At 37.5% G+C, this 26,968-nt stretch overlaps 1 protein-coding gene across 3 annotated transcripts in view; it reads left to right on the top strand.

The window, feature by feature from the left end:
- The window catches only part of DPP10 (dipeptidyl peptidase like 10), a 426,751-nt gene that overhangs the window by 385,793 nt on the left and 13,990 nt on the right, over window positions 1-26,968 (top strand). For all 3 annotated transcript variants that reach the window (XM_021398541.1, XM_021398542.1, XM_021398540.1), the window contains 9 exons: window positions 6,902-7,025; window positions 9,084-9,122; window positions 10,428-10,535; window positions 13,800-13,891; window positions 15,351-15,398; window positions 16,080-16,201; window positions 19,691-19,738; window positions 21,787-21,882; window positions 21,991-22,060. In XM_021398541.1, coding sequence (XP_021254216.1) covers window positions 6,902-7,025; window positions 9,084-9,122; window positions 10,428-10,535; window positions 13,800-13,891; window positions 15,351-15,398; window positions 16,080-16,201; window positions 19,691-19,738; window positions 21,787-21,882; window positions 21,991-22,060 — 747 coding nt within the window. The remainder of the gene's footprint in view (window positions 1-6,901; window positions 7,026-9,083; window positions 9,123-10,427; window positions 10,536-13,799; window positions 13,892-15,350; window positions 15,399-16,079; window positions 16,202-19,690; window positions 19,739-21,786; window positions 21,883-21,990; window positions 22,061-26,968) is intronic.

Below are 26,968 nucleotides of genomic sequence, written 5' to 3'. Positions count from 1 at the left end.
GCTTGATAGCAGGGTCATCAGAAGAAACTGTGCTTTGGGACCACTGAGCTGGTTTAATGGTCCTTTTGACTTAGGGACTGGCTGCAATTGGTAACCCTCCTGATAAAATTACTATCTTAAGGAAAGCTCCTGGCTACCTGTCCTCATTGGATATCACTTGAAACTTCTCCTTAAGGGCAAGAAAATTTCCATCTCTTCCCTTAGGCTTATTCCAGTTTGACAATTACAGTTGTCTTGTTGGAATTCCCACTGTGGTTTCAGTGCACATGTTAATGATCTGTCCCTAAACTGTTATATGATATAGGTGATAGTAATAAAGAGTCACTACAGTGCAGATACAGCTGCAGTCTAAGGGTAGAGATGTGCCACTTCTCTCTTCTCTGAGGGCATTACTGGGTGGGGAAGAAAAAAAGCAGAAACATTAGCCTTGAAGCCACGTATTTCTAAAGAATTCCTCTGTATCTGGATTGTTGTTCTTGCAGTTCCTAGAAAAGATATTACAGTAATGGTTTCCAAAACAATCAAGAAGTTAATGGTGGGTAGTAATTCACAACCATCGCTACCAAGTTCAAGCTGGCATTAGCTCTCTTCTACACAAATTGAAGTATTCAAAATTAGTGCAGGAATAATTTAATAGTGAATTATGTCTTGTAATTATTTATGTCAGCTGGAATGCTGACTGATGGCATTTGTGGAGGGAATTATTTTGACTGCATTGTGCATTTTGAAGTATTTTCTTTCTGTTGGTACTCAGAAACAGAACAATATCTCCTGCTGTTTATTAGCCCCTCATTAATGAGTGCCTGTATGAGATTTGAAAGGGATTCCCTGCTACCAAGGTTAGCATCTTCACTTGCTTAAACAGCATTAAAATTGTTGTTTTATTGTCCAAAGATGTGAAGAAGTGAAATGAGGAAGCATTATGTAAACCTCCAAGAAAAAGATAATCTTGAAAACGTGATGACTTCATTTTAGATTTTCAGTTTCATTCTGCCTGCCTAACTGGTTGAAAACAAAGGTAGAATCAAACAGGTGAATGTTGATATCTTAAAAGTGTTATTTGCATCTTGAAGCTGAAGTCTAGCTCAGTTTGTAGAATTTCTGGTGTGAGCCTGAAGAGGCATCTTCCCCAGATTTTTTAGTTCTTGATGAAGATATTGCTCTCTGCTCTCTCTGTTACACAGTGACATTCCATTAAATTTCTTTAATACTGCTTTCAAGAGTGGTGAGGCATTGGAATGGGCTGTCCAGGGAGGTGGTGGAGTCGCTGTCCCTGGAGGTGTTCAAGAACCATGGAAATGTGGCATTGAGGGACATGGTTAGTGGTATGGCGGTGTTGAGTTGGTCATTGACTTGGTTATCTTAGAGGACTTTTCCAACCTTAATGATTCAATGATTTGTCAGAAGGTTGAGTAAAACTATTTAAGCCTGGAAAAAATTAGCTTTATCTTCATTTTAACTGTTAAAGCATAATATCCGTGCTATAAAATCTAAAAAAGTTGTATAGATGTGAGCCAGATATTATGAGAATTTTACATTTTAACTCTGGTTTTGAGTAACTGTCAGTCATCACATAGGTCATCAAATGCGTACATATACACACACACATACCCATGTATTAATATGTTTGCAGGTATGAGGAATGACCTTTGAGACCTTTCTACACTGGAAATCTTTGGAGACTATAATTTTTGGAAGGATTTTTTTTAATTATTGTGTTTTTAAAGAAAAGTATTGGCTATACTCAGTGGTCAAGTTTTTTTCACTGCCTTTCTAATCAGTTCATTGTGGAGTCATTACTTGTGGAGTTGTCTATTTAAAGATAATAGGAGCATTTCACAATTAAATAGGAAGGAAGACTATCATTTATAGCTTTACGGATCTTTCATGGTAGACACAATGTGAAAATGTATATTGCACAAGTCATCACCAATTGATATTATGGGAGAGATACAATACCACACACAGAAATGACACAAATGGGTAGGGAATGGGGTTTCAGTTATTTATAACCCTAAAAAGTAACATTCACCTTCTCAACTCTGCCCAAATTGTTTGTAGTGTGGGACCTCTGAAGGCAGAAAACTCTTCCTCTATTCTTAAGGTATCTTGGAATTTGATGTAAGATTGAGTCAGTTCAGTGCTCTACTGTCATTTACTGCTTGTGAGGATACTAAAAATGTCATTGATAATATTTCTCAATTTTTGTTCAAGTTATGCTGATATAAAGATAGCAAAAACATTTTTAATTTTACTCCTTTAAGTTGTAGTCTGTGGAGAAATTTATTAAAGAAATCTATGAAAAGATTTTTCTGCATTGGTTCTTGAAAGTTTCTCAGTGTAGGGGTCATCTACTGCTTGCTTTCCCTGCTCTCAGCCATAGCGAGCAAGCTGCATTGACTCTGCAGTATTCCCAGGCACTGCTGACCAGGTAGTTTTAAAAGGCACTTTAATAAATTAAGTCAATCTTTTTTTCTTATTTTTTTTCCAATACTGCTTAACAGCCTAAAAAAGGTAGATGGCCGTGTCCTGTTTTCACATTTCAATCATTTTAATTGATTTTAATTAATGTTTTGTAATGGAACTGGAGGCACTTATGAAATTGAGTTAACATAAATGTAACAATGTTTAAAATCTCACCATTTTTAAAAAATTATCCAAATCAACAGAATTATTTGGATCCTTATAAGCTTATAAGCTGATATCAGCTCTTGATTCTCAAAAGCTTTCTGTACCTCCAGCAGCCAATTTGTCTGAGCCTTGCAATGGAATAGAAATCTTATTTGATTCTATCTCAAGTGGAAAAGATGCAGTGGGCAATTTTGTATTAAGAAAACAAGGTTTTGTTTTCAGCTGTTTTTAGACATGCTGTCTAGTCACTCCTTTCAAGCTTCTGTCCCTCTTCTCTTCTGTAACTGTACAAGAGCAATACCTATCTCACAAGGTTAATGCAAAGGGTTTATTCATTACCACACTTTTTATTGAATGGCTCTAATATATTCAGTCAAAGCCTCCAGGATAAAAGTATATTCACAGGCTTTATTTTATTGAAGCTTTCCTGCGCAGTGCCAAGATATTGATTGATCATTCCCTTCCCAGTTTAGTGGGAAGAAATGCAAGTTCTGCACATGGGGCAGAACCAGGCCTGGCACAGCTATCCCTTGGGGGTTCATGGCTGGGGCCCAGCAGATGACAGTCACCATGACTGGGCTACCAAGGTGATAGTGGCCAGAGTCTGTGGCTGTAAGTAGATGGGGAGTGAGGCTACTTGGCCTGGCTCTGATGGTGGCTGCTGGCACCCATGGAAAGGGGTGTAGAAAAGCTCCTGACCAAAGGCCTGCGTGTTAGTCCCAGAGGAAGGCTGCAGTACATCGATATGTGCCTACACCAAGCAGCATACCAGAATGCTATCTATGGTTATCTTTGCTACTTTGCAGACTGTGATGCCATTTGTGTTAAATTTTCCACATGGCTTTTTGAGAATAACATTTTTTTTGTGCGTCTGTAAACACTCGCACAGTTTTCAAGGTACTGCAATGTAAATAATTTAAGAATATAGCAAATATTTTAAAGCATTGTTCACTGTTTCTGTTTCTTAACAACCTGCCAGCAAACAAGTAGACCATAGTAGTTTGGCTTCTTTAAGGTAAACCCTGTTGTACTTATTATCCAAATCTACTAATACCACCACCAAAAGTAAGATTCCCTTCTTCATTGCTATTTCATATTTTTAAAACTTTTTTTCTTCTCGTGTTAGCTCAAGGCTATTTTAAATCTAAGTATCTGAAGTTCAAACTTAATTAGGACTGTAACTATGCTTCCAGCATAATGCAGTGCAAATCCCTTTGCTGTGTTCAGCTTATTGCCTCTGTTGACTATTGAAAACTTGCAACACGAACTAGCAAAATGTGCATCTCTCTCTCTATTCACAAGCATCCCAGCACTTACAAGTGAAACGAGACGTGCTGAACATTCTTGAATAATGATAAATGTTTTAGAAAGCTGCTCAACTGCCTCCCCAGGACTGCGTATCAACTGAGGTAATCAAAATAAATGAAGAACATTCAATAAGAAAGGAAGATTAAAAAAATTTGGGTCTTCAGGCCTGGCAAAAGATGATAAGCACTTTTGATATCTAACGTGCTTTTATCAGTATTGAGAAATGAACTCAGATTTCACCAAGTTACAGGTCTTCAAAAAAAAAAAAAATTGCCATATACTCAGAAAAAGCATTTGTTTTCCTCACACCTCTCACTGAATATCCTCTGTCCTCATCAGGCGCCAGGATGTTACCTTGGTGTGCAGCACCTCCACAACACATATAAAGTGTTCAGCTCCTACAGGTGAGCTGGCTGTACACATTTCATGTTCCACGGAAAGCTGTACCTTTCATTAAGCTGATTAGTTTACATAAGTGCCACGGACCACTTTGAAGTCAAGCAACAGATTTAAATATAAAATGTGGAAAAGGAAGTCTCTGTCTGGTCAGGGAGCTATGAAACTACTGTTTTTCTGCATCACCTGGTTAAAAGCCAACTTGTAATAGAATGAGTCATGTACAAGCTCCTTCAGCACTGACTGCTGTTGGGAGTCTCTGAAAGGAGCTGGCCTTGCCTCTATTTTCATTGTTTTCTGACTGCTTTTGTAGTGTGAAAAAGAAAGCTTACTGCTTTGAATTCAGAAAGGAAAAAGGCTTAGAGTAGATGAGAGAGAAGAGACCCTAAAACACTGAGATGAAAATTTCATTAGATATGAAACGAAGACTGGCTGAAACAAAATCCACAGGTCTACGAGGCAAGGATTGAACAAAGTTTTCTTGACAATCAGGGATTTTGAAGGTTATGCTAAGATTTAGGAGGTGGTGGGGATAGAGGACATGAGTATCAGCAAATGGGTTTATGATTCCCTTGATCCATTTTATAGCATCTCTGATGGGATCAATAAGGTGAAACCTGGCAATGGATACATAGAGTGCTAGGAGAAGAAAGTTGGGAGCAGGGTGAAGAGACATCTTGAGTGAGAGCCACAATGAGAGGGTAAGGTTGTCTCTGATTAGGCTGATTGAATACTGAAACTGGATTCTGTCTCTGCTGTGCTGCCTCTCTGTGATAGTCTAATAAAACATGTTTTATCTCCTACGGACTTTGGCTATGCTACATTTGTTGGCCTATAACAATGCTACTACTCTGTATGTTTGTTTGTGCACTATGTCTATGAAACAACAACTGGAAAACTCTTAAATTACAAAGGAATATTACTTGGAGGCAGTATTTAATTTCGGAAGGATGTGTGTTGTTACATGTACGTACACTGTACTGCACTCCTGATAGACAAGTCATAATGTGGTGAAGTTTGAACATGTTTGTATGCAGAGTTGATGGGAGGCAAGAAAAAAGGAGTCTTTAAATGATCTTTTGCTTTCACTTCAGTGATCATAGAGTTTATGTACATCATGGAAGATGATGTTATGGTTTGATTTGGACTATTAATTACTATTCAGCTGCTTTCCAAATGATTATATCTCCTGTTTCCACCCCTTCCTGCAGATGTTTTCAAATGGAACAGCTCAGGCTCAGTTTTGTAGAATTTGGTTCTGGGATAATTCAGGCACTGGGGACAGTGGATACTGTCTTGGGGCTGAAGTATATGGAGAGAAAGGCTGTTCTTATAGATGTGTTTTGAACATTTCTTTTTGGCTGTCTTCAGGCTCCTGTATGCAAAGGGAAAGGCACTCAGCTCTTATTTCTTGAGTTCTGCTCTGGGGAACCAATTACCGGAGGTCTGGTGTTGCGCTCTGGTTTGGTTGTTGGATTCTTGCTTTGTTGGCTTTGTCACAGAGCCTTGTGTTAGATCTTGTGTTGTTTGGGTGTACGTTTTTCTCCTTGATAAGGATTTGAAATGATTTTCAAACAAACAAACAAAAAATAAGTAATCGACTCAGAATATGCCTGAAGCCACTATGTCCAGTTATCATTCCGGTGTCCGCATGTGAAAATATTTATGTTACTGAAAGCAAAACATAAAAGCTACAAGCAGGTTTTGCGTGTTGGGTTGCTCAGCTGTGTTGCTCCCAGAGAGCACCTTATAGGCTGAGTGACACTGCAGGCAATTGCAGACTCCTGTGCTCAGCATCAGAGTTGGACACAGCTTTGCTGCTGGCACTGCTCAGCATATTTGAGCTAATAAAATATCTTTTGAATGCATAATTAAATACGTGTTGTCAAAAAATTAATGAGATCTCCCTTGCTCTTAGATTAAAAACCTAGTTGTGTGCAAATGATGACCCTTGTTTTAAACTGGGGCCGAGTTTCCAGGCAGGTTTTCACCACTGCTGCGCGTAGCTCAGCTGGACTCTTTTCTGCAGAGATCTCGTTGTTAAATACTTGATATTTTATAGCAAGTGACATTTTAAAGTGGTCTCGCCTGCACTGTAACGATACAGACCTTTTTTTCTGAGCTGGTTTCTTTTACAAAAATGCGTATATTCTGAAGGTGTTTGTTATGGGAAAATACTGGCTTCTGTCAGAATGTAGTGTCGGTTTTTAAGCTGAATGACAAGTACATGGCTTATGTGTGTTCACAGACGCATACCTCACAACTGTATGTTTCCCAGTTGGAACAGTTCATGCATTACCAATGGCTGAGAAGAAGGTGCTAATGGAGTGCAGTTATCCCAGGGGAATGGGAACAACACGCTGGGATTGAGCCTTCCTGCTTTGTGCCTCTAAGAAAAGACAGTGGGCATTTGGGGTTATTTTCTCCATCCCTCACTGCTGATCTTGTCATGCAGTACAAGTCTTTCTGTGCTTTTTAATTCAGTATTTGATGATCTGTATTTTTTTTGGAATGTTTAATCTGAAGCAGGAGTGATCTGAACATTGCGTTTTTATTGTCTGTTTAGGGAATACTACATCACCATGGTGAAATGGGTAAGCAACACCAAGGCTGTGGTGAGATGGTTAAACAGACCCCAGAATATCTCCATCCTTACAGTCTGTGAAACAACAACTGGAGCGTGCAGCAGGGTAAGTCAGATTTCTTTCTGAGTTTTCTTTTCAAGGTTTCTTCCTGCATTTTGTTTTCATATACGGAAAAAGATTTTCAGAAATTGGTTTGTAGATGCCATAGTTGCAAGCTGAATGTAATTAGACAACAGGGAGGAAATAGATGTTAGAACATTCTAAATCTGGTTAAACGATTTCATGCAATTAGCAACCTTGAGTGACATTTTCAGAATTACTCAACTTTGTTCATTCATTAGCGTCAGTGGAGACTGAAACTGCTGAACATCATATACTATGGATATAGCTAGTGCAGTGGCAAGCTTGTCTTCCTTCAGATATTTTCATGTTGCTGATCTCTGCTCTTTCCCCCTACAGAGTTTCATTTCAGATCTTTCTGGCTCTCACAGTTTACATACATTTAAGGAAAACATGTACAATTCTGATAATCCTCACAAATTCAGCAGCAAAATTGAATAACTTTAGAAAAAAATAGAAAAGCAACAGAGATGTTTCAGTTTTGAGAGTAAACCAAATGGAAATACATTTTTCTACTTGAGTGCAGCCTCTTCAGGTCCTTTGAGCCAGGCTTTGACTTCTTACACTCCTGCATTACGTCTCTCCATTTACAGTCTTGTATCTTGAATGCAACTGGCTATTTTCCCATTCTGAGTCATAGCTTTTTTCCTAGAACTAGCTAGAAGTATAAATATTATCTGTACATGCTAATATCAGTAACAACAGATGCTTTTGAAGTATGAATGATTATGGGTGATTAATGTAGGTTGGCCTCTGAGTTGAAAAGCTCCTATCAGTGTCTGCTACTGAAATCCATCATTTTAGAGTGTTAGGGATCGTTTCCAAGCTCGCTGCTTATATACAGTACTCTTGAATAGTGCAGGTGGCTTATCCTAACTCATAACCTGAGAGTTAGTCCTTATTCCATGTGTTAGATTAAGAACAAGGACATTTGTTGGTTGGGTTGCTGCCTGGTTCCTTTATTTTTTTAAGGAAGTCAATCACAAGTCACTGTGAGCATTCCCATCTGAAAGGAAGGCTTTCTGTGCTCCAAGGTCAGTGGACTTATGTGAAGTAGGTATCCAGGGAGCTGTAATCCAGGACATAATATGAAGGAGAGGGATGGAGGGAAACTGCATACCAGAATAAATGATGAGATGAGGAGAACCTTGTAGGTAGGTGAGCAAGGCCAGTGATGCAGCGAGCACAGCTTGGCCAGGGCTCAGTTTGTAACTGTGGCCAGTTCCTATGCTGGGATAAGGTAATGAGTGAGCAAAAGCCGTCATGTGAAAATGAAAGCTTTTGTTGTGCCATTTGATTACAGCTGTGAATCGTTATTTATTTATTTTAGCATTTTGCACATGTTCTCAATTCCAAAAAGTACGGTATAAAGCCAGTTTTATAGTAGCCATAGAATTTCATTTTTCAGGCCATGTATTTATGGATGCTTCTATAGCTAATAAATGTTCATTACCTCAGTGTGACTGTGACAATTTACAGCAGGTGACATATATTCTACTTTTTTCCAACACATGCATGATAACTGGTTGTGGGTTTTTTTTATTTGTTTTTTAAGACAGCACAATTTGAAATATGAGTGTGACCATTAAAAACTGCCCTTTACATTTATTTTTTTCTTTTTGCTTAATGTCACACTGCAGCCCATTGAGACAAGGGATTGTGATTTGAAAAGGTCTCTCACTTTGAGCTTGATGCTGGATGTTTGCCCAGTGTTGATGCAGGACCTAAAATATCCGCTTGTTAGATGATGCCTAGAGGTAAAAAACAAATAGAGCCACATGCATAAAGCATCTTGATAGCTAATCAAAAAGGATTGAAAAAAGCATTATTTGGTCCCCTGTGGTGTTCTACCAAAAACTCAGAATAAAGCAACTGACTTTGTAATTAAATTATCATTTGTTTCAATGTAAGTGCCAAAGAAGAAATGTGACAACTGTAGCATGGTAGAAGAAAAAAAAGAACATGAAAAAGCTTGAGACCTTTTACTGAATAAAATATTTCAGTTCTATAGTTATTCCATAGAAGCTATTTCTTCTGTTACAGAAATATGAAATGCAGTCAGATCTTTGGGTTCCTAAACAGGTATGTTATAAACGCTGCTTCTGTGTGTATGTGTCTATTACTGTCATTTTAATTTAACTGCATGCTACTTTAAAAGCTATTAAAATCATTTTAAAACTGGCTGTGTTTTAGGTTCTTTAGCTTTAGCTGAAGTTTTTAAAAGTGACTGTGTAAACATTCAAATAGCATCTTCTTTGGTAATGGAATTCCTGTCTCTTAGCATCGCACAAGACATTTAGCTCTCCATGTCATTGGCGGAAGGAGACGCAGCTTTCCAGAGGGCGGTTCAGGTGTTTGAGATACCTGTCTGGGTTTTGGAGGCAGTGTTTCCTTCAGTTTTTGATTCTTCATCCAGTAAAGGCGGCACTTAAATAATCAACTGATGACCTAGCTCACTCTTAAATGGTTGAAGATAGATCAGACAAATCATATTCCAAGCATTTCCTGTATGTTCTGCTGATGTTTTTGTGTTTGTTCTTTCTTTTCTCATTGAAAAATAACCTCACCAAATTAAACCCAAAGGAGCTCAAGGATTGGAGGTCATATGGCTTATAATTGGAAATAATAATATTTTTAAATTCATGCCCAGAACAATATGTTGAACTAAATATGTCAGCCAATGATTTCATTTGCATAGCTTCTGAAAAGCCATTCAATAAATAGATGAAACACAGTCTATTTCAGGCTTCATTTTGCAGTGTGAAAATGAGAAATCATTTTAAAGGTTTGTGCTTCTATAGCAAGCAGTTGTCCTTTAGTACTTCTGTGTAAAGTTAGCCATGGAGAAATGCTGTCACATCAGCCAACAAATTATGGTAAAACCATGATTTAGAATATCATTTAAATGTGCATATTTTTAAGTGCAATTTTATTAAAATTAATGAGTCTTAAATGAGTACTTACTAAAGTTTTTCTGTGTCCAGGCCATGGAAGCATTTTTTCTCCTAATCAGAAGTAGGACTGATTTCTGTTATTAATTGCATGCCTGTAAAGAAATGTATCCTGGAAAATCCCACTGCATTAGAGATGAGATTACCAGACCTTTCCATGAAAAGGAACAGTTCTGCAAGGACTGTACCCATGCTTCAGGACAGGGTTGCATAATGATAACTACCTGCAGGAACTACATTTAGCTCTAACTTTCACATGTTTTATTTTTTAATCTTAGCAGAATGTATTTTAAGTATTTTTCTCCATTTGTTTTAAGATCATGGCAACTACAGAAAGCAAACCAACAGGAAATCTGATGTTTCTTCTAAGGTTTTGGGGAAAAAAAAAGAAGTGAAAAGGAAAGCATGAGAAACTAACATAATCTCACACTTACAGAATGAAGAACCCGTTTTCTCCAGGGATGGCACTAAGTTCTTCATGACTGTCCCAGTGAAACAGGGAGGCCGGGGTGAATTTCACCACATAGCCATGTTTATTGTTCAGGTAAGTTTTTAGTATCCCAGGGGTTGTCTAGGACTGAGAATGTCTGACCCAAGCAGAGGCTTTGCACTTCAGAAGTCTCAACATTGTTTTTCTGGAGGTAGGTGGTCATTTATCCTGACATTTATCTGTCTTGTAAAATAAGTGAAGCTTTCTCTTTCTTTACGGTTGTGCTATGGTAGTGTGTGGGATTTGCATATAAGAGGTTTTTCCAGAGTACACTCTTTGGACTGTTTCATGTTTTCTTTGTACCTCGATGACTAAGGAGAGATGTTTTCTTGTTAAACACTTCTGTCAAAAATGTTTGATATCCACAGAAATTCAAGAGACTTGCAGAAATCCTTATTTTACTCTCATTAAATACACTATAAATACATATGTACCATTTTAAATGTTGATTCAGAATATTCAGAATTCTAGGTGTGTGCGCAACAATAAAGGGAAGCAGTTGCAAGAGCTTAAAATGTTGTTAAAATTAGTATCCAGTTATTACCCACTGCAACATTTTCCAGTGGCCTCCATTTCCAAGGAACATCGCTTTCCAAAGAAGAATCTGAAAGGAGATACAATTCTACTGTGACTTTGAAGGTCACCAGTAAGAAGCTGTGATCAACTGATAAGGGAAATTATGCCCTGGAACGGAACACTCCAAGGCTTCTATTTAAATCCACAGAGCATTAATCCAGGTACTTTAGCAGACCCATATGACATAGGAGGGATTGTCAAGCTACCCAAACCATCAGAATAGCAGACTTGGCACCAGGCAACTCTGTTATTTCCCTTTATGACAGTGTTCTGGTGTGAACATCATTAAGTCAGAAATATATTCACAGTGTACTGCAGACAGCAGAGGAGCAAAGGAACCTTAATGAAATTTTAACTTGAAGAACCAAGAAGATATTTGGTCACTAGAGTAAATGTATTGAAGAAGAATCAGAGAAGAAAAAAGGGATCAAAGACTTGACGGACTGTCTTCTAGAGAAAACAATAACTCAGATGAGAATCTGGTAAAGGCATATTATTGGAAAAACCACACAAAAGTTAACATCAGGAAAAAAAAATTAGTCAATCAGTCATATTTTGGTTTCTTGCCCAATGTCGTGAACAAGTATCTTCAAAATACAAGAAATAATTGTGATATATGTCTGAAAATGAACTTGCAGCATTCCCAAGGATGTTACAGATACAATCAAATTTGCTTTAAACCTATAGGCCATTATGTTTTTGTTACTATGGAAACTTGATCTGAGTTTAAAAAAACATTTAAACAAAAGGGTAAGCCCACTCCTATTCAATAAGATAATTAAATATGTACATACTTTTAATACCTCCACAGTAATTTTAATGTCAAGATTATGATTAGGGGCTTAGTATTCTATCACTGTTGGGCAGAATTAGAGTCCTGGCTACTGTAGAGCTCCAAAAATAAAAGAAAATGAAACTTAATTTTTGACCACCATTGCCAAGAAGTAGTATGTCTAAGTGATGCCACCTATGACAAATTTGTGTTTAAGTATATAGCTGCTCCCAGGAAGACAAGGAAATGTGATATCCCATGTAGCAACCATTAGTCATCAATGAGTAACATTCTGCGTGATAATGGAGCTAATACAGAGCAGTGAAGGACTGGAAATGTGTTTATATGATGTACTTTACACACTGCATTAATCTGATTGTGCTTTATTTCTAAAGCAAACACAGAGGCATAAAAATTATATTAACCGTTGCACATAAAGTCTGTTGTCCCATCAGGTGTTTGTCACACCTTGTGAGAACCACAGTGGCATGACAGGTGCCATGAAGAATGTAAAGCAGCCGCCACGTGATTGCACTTTCATCATGGTGGAGCTCAGTTCAAGTTAAAATTTGTCATATTTCACTGGACTACTTAGTACAGATATCAGCTAATTTACAGAAATCTACCAAAATTAAAGTATGAGCTTCGGGAAGTTTAAATGATTTTACAGACCTAACATGACCACACAGTGACAAAATAAATTTTAATGGCTTGCTTTAGATTCATTTAATCATGGGTCTATTTGTCAATCTTCAGCAGAATAGTAACAAATGATGGTTTTTCTTGGTCTGCGTTTCTTTGTACTTTAGAAAAGCATGTGTCAATGATATAATCCAAGGGGGTTAGCAGAAGTATCTAATTAAACCTTCTTTCAGGGGGAGGTTTCTGTTTGAAAGGTTACTGTCTGTCATAGATTTTTTACTGTCTGAATGCAGAGGGCTAGATGTGTGTTTTATTGTGTTCAAATGCTTTTAGTAACTTATGAAATATTTAAAAGAAACTAATCTCAAAATGGGAGTGACTCATTTGTCATGCATCTAGAAATTTCTTACTTGGGCTTTTGCAACTTTGGAAAGTCTTTTTTCCAACCACAAAAGAAGTATTATAGATAAATTTTAATGGATCGAGGCAAAAACTTCCTGCAAGTTTCATAAATTATGCATTATGGCCATTACCTTGAAAAATGACCACGTTTATTAACGCTTGGCCAGGCTTTTTATTGCTGCTTCTTGTTAGATTCTTTGATCTCAGTATTTAAATATCTCTTTCAGTAGTTGCAGTTCCTCTCTCTCCAGAAGGGAAACAGTCGCTCATAGAAAATCACTGACTTGTATTTGAGTCATTTCTGGAGACATCACTGAATAGCAGGACTTTCCTGAACAAGGGAACCAGTGTCTTAAACATCTGTACCGCACCTATCAGGGCATCCTGATTTCAGTCGATGTTTGCAAGTCTCGTCATAGTGTTAGCAGAACATTCCTTCCTCATGGATCTATTTGAAAAGAGATAATCCCAAGGGACACATTTTTTTTCTTGCCATTACCAGCCATGTCTCATAATTGAATATGAAAACAGGAATTTTTATATCCAGGCCAATCATCATCATCATCTTCCTGCTGTGTCACTGTAAAGGAAGAAAGAAACAAAACAACACTGAGAGAAATAAAATATGTGCAGTAATAAGATCCTTACCTTGAAGTATAGGAATTCTCTAATGTGTTGGCATATGGAGAAGTGAAAGAAAACTTCTGATGGAAACTGAGATGATATTTATGACTTTGAAAACTGTATATATGGCAGAGAAAGGTTACTTAACATTCCAGCCTGTAATAACATGGGGTTTTCTGAGTTAAAGATGTTATATTGAACGTTAAAGATTTGACAGCTGTAATCAGTAATGACATGCACAAACAATCCTGCTAGGCAAAGAGAAATGTAACAAGTAATAAATATTTTTCATCTCTCTCTAGGCTAAAAGCGAGCAGATCACTGTGAGACACCTGACATCAGGAAACTGGGAAGTTATCAAAATCCTGGCATACGATGAAAATACACAAAACATGTAAGCACTACTCTGTGCATATATCTGAGCTATTAAAGTGGAAACCATTTAACTGGAAATAATGTATCTGAAATTAAGCATCAGTATTTCTTTCATTTTGGAACATTACCATAAATTCTACACCCCGAGTGCATAACATGCTGCTTTAAGACAATTTATCCGCCACTGTATTGCTGTATGTGTTTTTATGCATGGAGAAAAGGAATGTATCGTGACATCAGTTGACTCATTGTGGTTTTTAAGAAATCACCACACAACACAGCAGTAATAACATTTTTTTGGGCCTTTTCTTGGATTTCAGAAGGGCAAATCACAGTAAATGTTCAGTACTTGGTAAAACACAAGATACTTTAGTTTTTCAGCTTACTTGGTTACTGTCTGAAGTCTGAACTTTAATGATCTGATTCAACCTCCAAAATTCCAGTGAAATTATCCAGCCCCCAGATTTTCACCCAGTTCACCCAGGAGATAAATCTTCCCAAAGCCCCTCATGGCATTACAGTGGGAATTAATGCACCTCCTAACTGATAAGTCCTGGGAGCACAGAAGAGCTGATGCAAAGCATGTGAAGGCTCCAGTTGACTTCAGTGGGTCTTGGTTAGCCTTCCTAAATATCTGCACATGGCAAAATAAATAAATAAATAAATAAATAAAAACCATGTGTCAAATCCTGATTTTCTTTGAAGTAAATCGTATTTCAGCAAGGACTTTTTTTGCACCTGCAGCATCTCCAGAGTCAGAGAAATACCTGTTCTGGCCAGTACTTTTATGGATTTTAAAGCTGTATCTATGGAGAATGTCACAATACTTCTCCAGGGCTCAGCAGAATAAATGAGGTCAGGATGCAGCCAGCCTGCAGAGAGGTGGCAGGCTGCATATGTGCTGTCTCAGCCATCTGAGAGGAGTTCCATACCCTCCTACCTTGCAAGCAGAAACTTTCAGGGATGTCATCTGGAGCACACCAAGGACTTGCCTTGTTACTATTTCAGCAGCTCTTCTGATCCTTTTTCCACCCACATAACCTTGCTGTAAAAATTTCCCAAAGTCTCTAGACAGAAGAAAGAGTCAGTCAACAGCTCAAAATGGTTTTCAAGTATTACAACACCTATTGTATTCTATGATATAATATCAATATGACCTTTTTCTGCTCCTTGGATTTATATTGGAAACTCCTGAAGTGAAGGAAGAACTTAATGTTCTGTATTTGTAATACACAGAAAGGGATTCTAGTTGCTGCTGGAGCTCCTGGACATTACAAAAATGGAGCAAAACTATTAAATATTATACTTATCCCTGTTTAACTATGAAATAATTAGTGTTTGTAATAAGTACTCTGCATAGTAGGTTTTAAATAAGTCTTGGGAATTTCTAATTTTAAAAAAAATGTGCTTTACGATATCTTGCCCCGATCAGACAGTTTACCAAACTGAGTTTAACTTTGTTCATCTTTTGGATGCAGTTATTTCTTAAGCACTGAAGAGTCTCCAAGAGGAAGACAGCTGCATAGGTAAGGAGTACATATGGCTATGTTAACAGCATCTTCATCCCAAACCACGAATGATAAGATGACATTCTTTGAGCTTAATTGTTGCTTTATATTATTTATATTATGTATATATTATGAACTGTAAGAAGGAAAGAATACCAATTTTTCAAAACTAAAAAAGCCAACAGAATTTTGTGTTAAAAAAAGAAAAAAATATATTTGTACACAAAATATTTTTACAGTTACCTTTACTTGCCCTATAAGAGCATTGAAAATGCTATGCTGAAAGGCAGGCATGTAAAACATGTATTTTTAAAAATAGTGAAAATCTTCCAAATACAGGTAATGTTTTTTAGGCTTCAGTCATGCAATTTAAAATGTGTAGTCAAAGAACCCCCTTCTTACACAAAGCACAGTGCTTAAATCTGAAGTTAATGATCAGTTTCCTGGTGTCCTTCAAATGTTTTACCCCAGGGCACGGCTATGGAAATTCCAGACCTGCTTTGGGCAGGTTTTGGATTCTGTCCATATTACCCAGTTTAAAGAATGGTAATTCACTCTGTCCTCTGTAAACAGTTTGCACCAGGCACAAAATAAGATAGTGGTAGCTTGGCAAAACAAATTCTGTCGCTCTGATGAGCTAATTCTTGGTTTATTGTATTTCATTCCAATGGAAAATGTTTCTGATTTTTTTTTCTCCAGCGTGTCAACAGTGGGATCGTTGAATCGACAGTGCCTCTCGTGTAACTTCTTGAAAGACCAGTGCACATACTTCAGTGCAAAATTTAGTCCCTTGAACAGGCACTTTTTACTGCACTGCAAAGGTAAGTCACATGCATAGCTTGTAATAGTACTGCGTTTGCTTCTGAATTAACGTATACACATAAGAAGTGCATTAGGCTGGAGTTTAACATTTAGCACAGTAGTGGATTATTCAAAGTTCTGTACAGGGCTTCTTGAAAGACACTGAGTAAAGATGCTCTGTGTAAAAGCTGAATATGCACATGACATCAGAAAGCTGCTTCAGTCCTAGCCCTTCAGTTTTTCTAAACAACACTGACTTTCAAATTCACCTTCATTTAAAATCCTTCACAACAAAGTATGGGATTTCATAGTGGTGATATTGTAGTACATAACAATGAGTGGAGTAATTTACTTAATTATATTGTGTTTTGGGACTGATCTTGCACAACTATACCTAGTTAAAAAATGAAGGCCTTTTAACTTTTTATTGCTGGGTGCATTCCAATAGCACTAAATGGCACCAGTTGGTTCAGAGCTGGTATGTGCAAACAGAAAACTAGAATGAACACTCAGGAAATAAACACTGATAAATGAGATTATAGAAACAGATTCTGAAAAACATGTAATAATCAGGGATGAAATTTATATCTAGGCATATCAAGCTTGAAACCTGCAATATTTTATAGGCAATCCTATACTAACATGTTTCTCAACTGGCATCGGATTGAAAGTAGTAGAACACAAGTCATCTGAAACACTTCCAGCCCATTCTATTTACATGCATTTTTTCTACTTCTTTTGCAACTGCAGATTGTTTTAAACAAATATATATATATATATCTGCTAGCTTGAGAATTGAATCTACTCAAACAATAAATATATATTGGCTAAAATAAGGTATTCTTTAAAATTTTTTATTTTCATTTATTTTATTTTTTTGTGTGTGGAACTGCATCTATAATACATCGCTGATTAGAAAAAAATGAATGTACCACCTGCATGGTTTCTTCATGGTTAAAGCTGCAGCAGAAGGTATGGAGATAATCCCAGCGCCCAGTATGGAGCTCCTCATTATTTAGGCAGAGTTTTCCCTTGTGCTTGACATTGTCCCTATGGGGGATGTCTCAGATTGCTGCAAGAAGCAACACTGGTAAACTGGAAGGGATATTTGCTCTGAATTGGCAATGTGCTATGGCCTAAAAATGTGACTTCTTGTTATTTTGTTAGCAAAGTATATTTAGCCTGTATTTTTTTTTCCTTTGGTATAAAACTGTGGATGCGCATAAAGCTGCTCACAAGCTCATGATTTTCAGTGACTTTGGAGATTCCAGTTCCCTCTTTGAGTTGGTAAGACTGCAGATAACTCTCTCAGGATTAAAGCCACACTTCAACCAGTAGGCTGCCCTACACTGAAGGTGATGGGCAGGGGTGATCAAATACTGTCATTATTTTTTTCTACCTCTCACACTAATATGTGGTTGTTAACATGGGGTTATTCTGGGCTTTTTCCTTCTGTTGACTGGAGCCCAACAGTTCTGGCAGCAGCACAGCCCCAGAATATTGCCACAGCTCTGGAAAATGCCTTTGATGGCATGGATCCCTGACAAGATCTTTAAGTTGACAGCAGCATTACCATGGAGCTGCTTGCAAGCGTCTAAGTAAATTACTTTAAGGAGACATGTCACACCACATCTATGTGCATACACTCATTTTCGAGCAATGAAAAGCCTAACTGAATTGCTACAAAATCAGGTCTCACCCAGAAACTTGAAAATCTGTGGGGATCTCTGGACTGGTTTGATCTATGAAAGTTTCTTCCACCTTCTGTTTACCCGATAAGCACCTTTATTAAGGTCATTTTTTTCTTCTTAATTACTCTCATCCGGATCTGTCTCGGTATACCAGTTGTATCCATCTCCAGAAGGTCTCCAGAGACCTCCCAGAGTGACGTGTTAATTTTCAATCTGATAGAGGGAGGATCAGCTCCACAGCTCTCAGTCTTGGCAAGCATCGCTTATGTCTTTTTTTCTACGCTGCTTGTGGACTTTTCCTTTAGCACTTCATAAACACTAGCAGATGTTAGTCTCTCCACTCAGATAAGTTAGGGAGTAATTGTTTTTCACCCATTGTATACAGCAGGGAATAAGGTGTGCTTAGCATTAGATAGAGGAGACCAATGGCAAATCCAGGACTGTGCTTAGTTCAGACGAGTTGTGATGCAATGCCTGTAGCACAAGTCTTTCTCCTTTCTGACTGGTTTTTAATCTGCATTAATCTCCTTTTATTCTAAATCTGATGTCGCCACTTTGTTTTTCAGAACAGCAAATAGGGATGGCCTTGAAAGTGCCAGTGTTTTCCCCTCCAAAATAGCAGGTTCTGAACAACTGCCTTCCTTAAATCAGAATTCAAAGCAAAACAAAAAATTCAAAAGAAGGAGAAGGAGCTGGAAAAAAAAAAAAAAAGGAAAAAAACACAAAAAACAACAGGCAACTGAAGAAATTCTTTTCTTGAAGAGCTAAGGCAGAAAGCTTTGATTTGCCAGCAGACTACCTGCAAGATTTTTGTCAATGTTCTTCCTTGGTGAAGAGAATTAAATTGGCAAAAATCTTCAGTGGAAGCTTTCTGAGGCTCTGAGTGGCATCATGTTATTAATTACAGGTACTTAAGTTTCCCTAGGTTTGTGCTGCAACTAATTGAGTAACAACTTCCTCAGGATGATTCAAAACATGTGAATTAATCTCAGTCTCTGAACTGCTCCCAGAGTAAATCCTTTTTTTTCTCCAATGAATACATAGGGAGTCTCAGCTCCTAATTTCAAGAGAGAGTCCATGCCTTCACCTGCCACAGGGTCCTCAGGGACCTCTGCCTTTCTGCATCATCCTTCCTAGCCCAACAGTGACTACCCGTGCGCACTTCAAGCTCTTGTCTTACTGAGAGAAGTCTAAGTTTTGTGTGCACAAATTCTGTTTTTGGGAGGGGTGTCAAGCGGGACAATTCATTTACCATGAAGTAAGATTAGATCACATTACACCAAGATATACCATGTTATTGGTGCTATTACAGAGCTCAAATGCCCAAGGAATTTCTTGAGCAGATAATTACATGAAATATGTCATAATTTTTCAACACCTCTGTAGCTTTTCCATAGAGAATAGAAATGGATGTTATCTGTAATTCCTTTTCCCTTCAACCTAATGTTATAGCTTCAGAATACTCAAACTGAGTATTTTAGACAGTATCTTTAAATGTCTCTAATTTTTGTACCCCTCACTTGTTGCTAGAACATGGAGTTAAAAATAAGAAAAATTCCTTTTAGATGCAGGGAGCCAGACTGCTTGCTTATGAGGTAGAATGCAGTTTCAGTTTCACACTATTGGTCTTGTAATCTTACCCCTATCTTTCCCAAGAGGCAGTGGTGGAATTACTGCTACATTTGGAGTGAAGCATGTGTGTGGGGATTACAGCATCTTGCCTTACAAGGTTACTGACGTTTCTCATTCTTTGTTATTTACTGAAATACTGAGTACTAGGCACCATACACTTCTGTTTTTTTTCTGTCTTCAAAACAGGTCCGGGTGTTCCAGTTGTTAGCGTGCACAGTACCAGTGACAGTGGAAGTGAGTATTCCTCATGGAATAGGTGTATTTTATTATTGTCTTTGATTTGGGGAGCGTGGGAGATTGGGAAGACTGCTACAAATAAATGAAGACTAACATATGTGCCATTCATAGAAAGTTGCCTTTTAGTGACATCCACATCTGTAAATGATAGTGGATAAAAGGTAATCAAATGACTAAAACTTTTCCAGGCTTTTCGGGTATGTTTTATGCTAAGTGCATGTCTTTCGTTTCTGTTTACACCCACGTTAATTAGATGGCAGATTGCTCTTCATCCCTTTCACTTTCTATGTAAATTATACTGCCATTACGATAGACTGTCTGTATTTTTCCAGATGTTTTCTAAAGGTTATAATCCAATTATCTTGAAGTAAAGTGCAGACCTTGGAGGACGGTTCATAAAATCTGACCTACACACAATGAACTTAGTCTTCTTATCACATTTCTCAGATCAGAGCAACTCCACTGACATTTTCAATGTTATTGACAAGTCCAAGAATAAGGCCTTTATAGGAAGGTGTTCAATACCTCTAATTCTGAAATCTTACTCTACTTTCTGTATGTTGACACCAAATTGATAGCAAGGTATTTTCTGGTTGTTTGAAGTGCTTTGTAATAGAAGACCATCCTTGAACTCTAGAACTGGCCTCATGAGGTCTTTCTCTAGTACAGTAGAAGTAACCACACTACCTTCAACTCCACCATGGTTCCATGTAGCATGAAGATGTGGATCAAAGGAAGAGGAAGATCTTTCCATTCAAAACCATGAGACCAATCATTACCTGTCCCAACTTCATTCAACAGATTATCCCCAGAATTTTTCCCAGAATCCAAAAGTTCTGAATTCTGCTTGTCTGCGTTCCTTTTGACCTGAGTCAGCCTCTGTTAAACTACATCAGAAGACCTAACCTTACATTTTGAAGTGGCATATTGATCAATACTATCCTGCTATCAAGTGTTAATCAGCACTTTGTCTTCCTCTTTTTTTTTTTAATGCCACTGTTGATAGTATTTGTTAATCTCAGTGCCTTATCACACCAAAGTGGAGGAGTTTTATCCAATTCAGTAAGAGGTAGATACTGCTAAAGTAAAATCCATCAACTTCTGTAGAGCTACTCAGTTCTGTGAAGGTACGCTTTGACTCTTTATTATTTGTATCTAAAGTACTATTGATAGTGAATCATTGTAAGAGATTTATGTAGAGCATCTTAAAGCAAAATAAAGCAAGTCAGAATAGAGGGAAGTTGTTTGCTGTAGCAACAAGAAACCAAATAATAAGAGAGATAATTTATCTATAATGTTTCAGTGCAAGATTAGATTATCCTCTTCAATTAATAAAACAATAATTATGGGTTACTTCAATTATTTCATCCTGAGAGTATAATTACACCATTTTGGTTGACTGCCCAGAAAAGACATGCTCCTTAAGTAGTCCCTTTTGGACTGAAGTGGAGGGTTTATTATTTAATTTAAAAAAAAATACATTTTGGAAGCAGGATTGTTAATTTGAGTAAAAGCAAGAAATGAGGGAAAAAAAAGGAACTAATTAATCTTCCATATGCAAAATGGCTGCTTCAAATTTGTTTGCAGCTTTAAACAAAATGGAAGTCTTGTTCTTGGTTGGAATGCAGAAGGCAGATGAGGACATGCAGCGGTCAAGTAGAGCGGTAATGGCTAAATATTGATGTGTAATACGTAGCCTGAAAAAGCGGGATGTAAACTGGTTTTTCTCTTCTAATGACTACTGTTGGTATTTGTTAGGAATACTGGCGTTCATGTAGTTTATCAGCAATTTCACTGTTAGTGTTTAACAAAGCAAAGCCTGCTGGAGCCAGAAAAACAAATAGATGTATATGCTTTGAATTAAGCTGGTTGCTCTTGAACTGCAGAGCAGTTGCATTATAAGGAAGTATTTAAAGAAGAAAGAGGTCATTTAGAGGAGTTATCATTGCACATTCGTCTTTAATTTTTTTTTTTAATCCCAATTTCTCTGTGATATGATGATTCTCTGTACATTTCAATTTGACTTTTCTTGCTGTTTTCTACAGTTTATATTTTGGAAGATAATGCTGTGTTGAAAGAAGCTGTTTCTAAGAAAAAGAATTCCAGGACTGAAATTAAAATGCTTCACATTGAGGACTACGGTAAATTTGGCAAAATTTTATTTTAACAAACCTAATTTTTTCTTGGAATGTTACTGTTTTTCATCTATGTAACTACCAGCCTTTAATGTCTTGCTCTTTTCTCAAAAGAACTCCCTTTACAGTTGTCACTGCCAAAAGATTTCACGGATCGAAACCAGTATGCCCTTCTATTAATAATGTAAGTATCTGTATTGAATCACAGTAGATAATTTAAAAAAATATTTCATGGAAAACATTTCATTCTCTAATTAGAAAACGGAATTTGTGTGTGTGGGGGGGAATTGCCTCATGGATTTCAGCTGACAAATGAAAAGACTTGTTCTAGGGAAGTTTTTGTTATAGGCACTGCCTGGAGGAGATGCCTGAAGTTTTTTTGACCTTGTCAAACCTAGTTCTCGTAAATTTTGCTTTGATGAGGTGAAGCACCAACAATTCTGAGGTGGAACTACAACTAATTCTTCAGTCTTTCCTGGACCTATACTGATCGCTACCCACAGAGGTTCCCATTCAGAGTGTATGCTCTTTTTTTTTTTTTTTTTATTCCTGGTAGAAAAGGGTAGAGCTTATGAGAGTTAAGATGCATACATCAAAACGGCTTTTAGGAGCGCTGGAAAGAAGACAAAATGATTTTTGAGCATCGCTGGCTGAAAGCGTTTTACACGTGATTCAGAGTCTGTTGCTATATGTAGAAAACATCTATGGGAGGCAGGAGGAATGCCCCAGCAGTGCATGCTGTTTGTTTGAAAAGAAATAATGTGTGTTCCTTATGGAGACACCCTTTAACTTAGTTACACAGAGAACGCATAACAGAGGAATGGAGCAGAGTCCCGAGCTTGGCTATGGTCTGCCTGGGCTCAGCCAACTCAGCTCAACATGTCGGCTGCCATGGGTGTAGAGGGCTTTCCTGTGTTTACAGTCTTATTCCTGATCCTTTCTGGCCCTAAATTTGTCTGTTCCTCTGCAATATAACTGTAATTCCTAATGACCAAACAACTGGGGAGTTTATCCTGATGTTAGAGTGCTGCTCTATTGGCTTTACTCCTAAGTCTCATAGAGGGGTTCACAGTTAAGCTTAATATCTCCAAGAATGAGCCTTCTTGTTCCTGAATGCTTGCCCCTTGGGTATATCTTCCAGTCCCAGATGCAGTGAGTCAATATGAATTTTGCTATCACAGATGTATTTTCATAACTTTGGTAGTGCAGTACTACAACTTTTGCTGAGCTGTATCACCTGGAGCAGACATCCTGTTAATGACAGCACAGATCCTTGTTGCTGTATGTGATGTCAACTTCACAAGCTTGAGCTGCTGAGTGATGCTGAATTGCTCTTGTCAGCTCAATTCTTAAATGATAGGATAGAGAGGCATGAAAGTACCTGTTTCTAAGCCAAGTTTGTTCAACTCTTAGGTTTTTCAGTTGTATTTATGTGCATTTGTGGAGGCTCTCTTCCTTAACTGGCTCTTGAACACCTTTTTATTTTCTTGTGGAGAAAAGGGGATGCAGGGATTATTTTATCTTTGCAATATTTGATTGTGTGTTCTTGGAGCATGATGGTATTTTAAGTGTGCTAAAGGCAAACAGACCGTGTGAATCGACGCCAGCAGTGTTACAGAGAGTAGCAAAAGCTTGAGCTTGTTCTTTTTTCTTAGGGTACAGAGGCACTAAGATGTTAGCAGTGTAACATTTCTCTTTTCATGTATCCTAGTAAGTAGATAATCTGCCATACGCAAATGTGGTAGAACATGAAGCTATATATTCATATAAAATCTAGGTAAGAAAGGAAGGATCAGAAACCTTAAATAGGCCATGGGAAAAAAAAAATGATAGGAAAAAGGAAAATCAAAGGAAATACTGTTATGAAATGTTTTTACGTATATACAATTTAAATAACCAGAACAGTATTGAGGCAGGGTCTAAATTTAGGGTTGCTGTTGCTATCGGTGCCTACTGAGTGAATAATGTGGCCAGTTCATAATGTGTTGATATATTTTGTAAATGATTTTTTTTTAATGTGTGCATGTGGGATAAAAAAAAATACTCTAGTTGTGAATACAAACTGTGGTGTTTATATTTGTAATGGAGAGATACTGCCTTTTAGTCAAATCCTTACCTTTGTAATACTGAATCCTCTAAGGGAGATGAGGAAAAGAGAAAGTGAGTTTTAACAAGAAATTCACCGAATATATCTCTACAGTCCATATTAAATCCCTGTTTAGGTTTGTAGAGGTTCCTGGTGCTTTGTTTCTTAAACTTTAGGGTAAATATGACACATAAGATGTAACAGAGTCTGGTGATTGCTTCAGAGACTCTTACCTTCCCTGAGCCGTACATTCTGCCAGGATCTGTTTTGCTTATGTGGTCTTGTGTAAAAACCAGTTTTGTCAGTTAGCACTGTTCTTCTTTCTGGTTTTGTGATGCATAGGCTGCAAAATGGTAAATAGGTTATGACATTCTCCTTTCTTCCGTTTGTTCTCCTAAATAACTAATATATGTCAGTTTCCTTCTGATATAATACATACATTGTAGCTATGATTAGAGACGTGTACACTAATTGCCTGAAAGTGTGATTATCATATCTTTTCTATATAATTAAGATCAAAGTTTAAATTCCAGAACCTTTATTTGCTCATTATGGTTCATATTGCTCATTAAAAAAGTTGGAAGATGCACCCCTTAGTAATACATAGGATGTGGTTAAGTAAAGTCTCTGGCATTTAATCTGAGTAATGAGAGGTGATAATCATCCTTTATTTTTTCTTGAACATAATTAACCTCATTCCTTCAAAATCTTTAGATAATGCATCTTAAATGTCAGCATTTATTACTTAACATCATTTAAAACTATCAAATATTCAAGTGGACGTTGTAAAACTGAGTGATGGAGAGATTGTTCTGATTTTCAAGGGAAAAAACAAGGCATTCCCCAAAGGAACAGTGAATTGTCTCTAAGAGGTTTCTGTTTGTTTACTTGTGTTCATATATGTTGGTAATTATCAGGAATCACTTCACCTGTTACCAAAATGATGAAAGATTTAGGCCTTGCACAAGCAATCAAATCTGTTTATGCCTTTAGTCATTACACTCTTGGGACTGATAGCAGGACAGTAAAGTAGAACTGAAAGGTTTTTTTGCAGCTTCTGGAATAACTCATTAAAAGGCTGGCAGAAATGTAGAGGCATAATTCAAGTATTTGGAAGTAATCTAAGATCCGAGGTATGACAAAGCTCTATGTATTAGTAGTCATCTTGCATACCGTTCATTTGTTATACAGAATATTACTCGTTTTAACTGTCAGTTGTTGTAAATGAAGGATAAATGCTTAGCTACAAGGTGAAAAGTGAAAAAACACGTTGAATTCCAATACTTGGACTGCAATACGCTTGCAGAGGAGATTTTTCTATTTGGCCAGCTCTTCCCCTGTAAAACCAAAGTTTAATTTTGTTGGAGTCCCACAGTCATGTGATTGACTCACTAATTGCTTTGCAGCCCATCCATCCAACACCTGCATTCATTCAGTCTTTGCTATGTTTGGCAGTATTTTACTTCTCCGTTGTGCTTCTGTTACAACAAAGTCTTTGATTTTCTTCCCCATTCTTTGAGCTTCATAGCCTGTCTCGTGGCCTAGAAGGAAAATTCATTTAGCTTTAGGCTAAAAGGAGGCCACCCTTGAGCTTTACCCCAGCTGTTTCCTTTGCAGTGTGGTCCTGGTGCTGTGGATCTTCTCACTCCCCTACTCTTCAGTCTTGTTCCCAGAAAGGGCTTGGGGAATAGTTCTGATAAAATCTCTCCTCCTTTAGCTACCCCTGTCTTTTAGTCTCTTCCACTTTCCTCCCAGCAGTACACCATCTTATGATGTGAATAAAATGCACATTTAATCTTAGAGAAAGACAAGAGGAGATTCAAACTTCACCTCCTTTTCTGATAACACAAGGCATTCTGACAACACAAGACAGTGTCCCACCTCTTGTTTTCAAAACTGTGTTTTCAAAATCTTCAGCTTTGAGGGGCTCAAAGATATTTTAAGGATAACAATTTTATTTCATGTATTACATTGTGTACTTCAGTCCTGTCTGTCACCTGATTTTCCCTTAGTAATGGAGACACTTCTGGTGATGTATTTTAATTTGTTTGGCCATATCTGCAATAAATACATCCTGTTTCTAGTTGTAGTCTGGTATATCAAAACAACATATATGAATAGGGACAAAATGTTTGGGATTTTCTGTTCTCAGTGTGTGAGGCTTCTCAGGATGCCTGGTTTTGGACCAGTAGTGGTGGTTGTGTGCTTGAAAGCTGACGCTCGTGGAATCTAAAAACGAAGTGGATCTTCCCATTACGCTTCTTTGGTGTTCTTCACCTACACAGTTTCACTATAAAAAAAAGAGAAGACTTTTGTCAGTGATATTTATTTGTGTATACACTTTATCTTCAGAGATGTAGTCTTTCCAGTGTTTGTTATCAGGATACCCTTTCCGTGTGTAATGCTGAATCCGTTGTTTGGAAGAAAATGGAAGAAAAAGAAAGAGATGTGCAGGAAATTAAGCAGTAATGATAGCAATGATTTTCCACTTTCCTTTGGAAATTGTTTTGCCCTCTGCTTGGTCAACTGTATAACTTCTAAAGCCATTATTAAAATATTGCCACTTGGCTTTTAAATGGTGCATAACATGGAAGAAATTTTTCTACAGTCACTATAACAGAGTGAAAGGAGTAGAGCTCAGAGTACAGCAGCAACGGTTTGGTAACACTGTACTGTTCCCTGTAGGATGCAAATCCTGTCAATAACAGAGACTTCAATTAAAGCTTTTGGTTACAGAAACCAAAAGAACAGATTCTTCTCTTATCAGCAGTATATGAACTTAGATGAGCTGCCCCTTTTTCCAGACAGTGTGCCAGGTATGTAACTGCCTTGCAAGAAAGATTCAGATTACCCCCTAAGGTCAGTGACATTGGTATGTTCTTGATGACTTCTGTCTATTTAAATGGTGCCTCAGTGGTGAGCGTTAGTAATCAATCTGCCCAAGTTGTCAGCAGTTGTGATGACACAGTCATAATCCAGAAGCATAGTCGCTGTTGAAGACACAAA

This window comes from Numida meleagris, chromosome 5 (assembly GCF_002078875.1).
Source record: "Numida meleagris isolate 19003 breed g44 Domestic line chromosome 5, NumMel1.0, whole genome shotgun sequence".
Classification (NCBI taxonomy): Eukaryota; Metazoa; Chordata; class Aves; order Galliformes; family Numididae; genus Numida; species Numida meleagris.
Note: the sequence above shows the minus strand (reverse complement) of the source record. Positions and strands in the feature narration are given on the sequence as shown.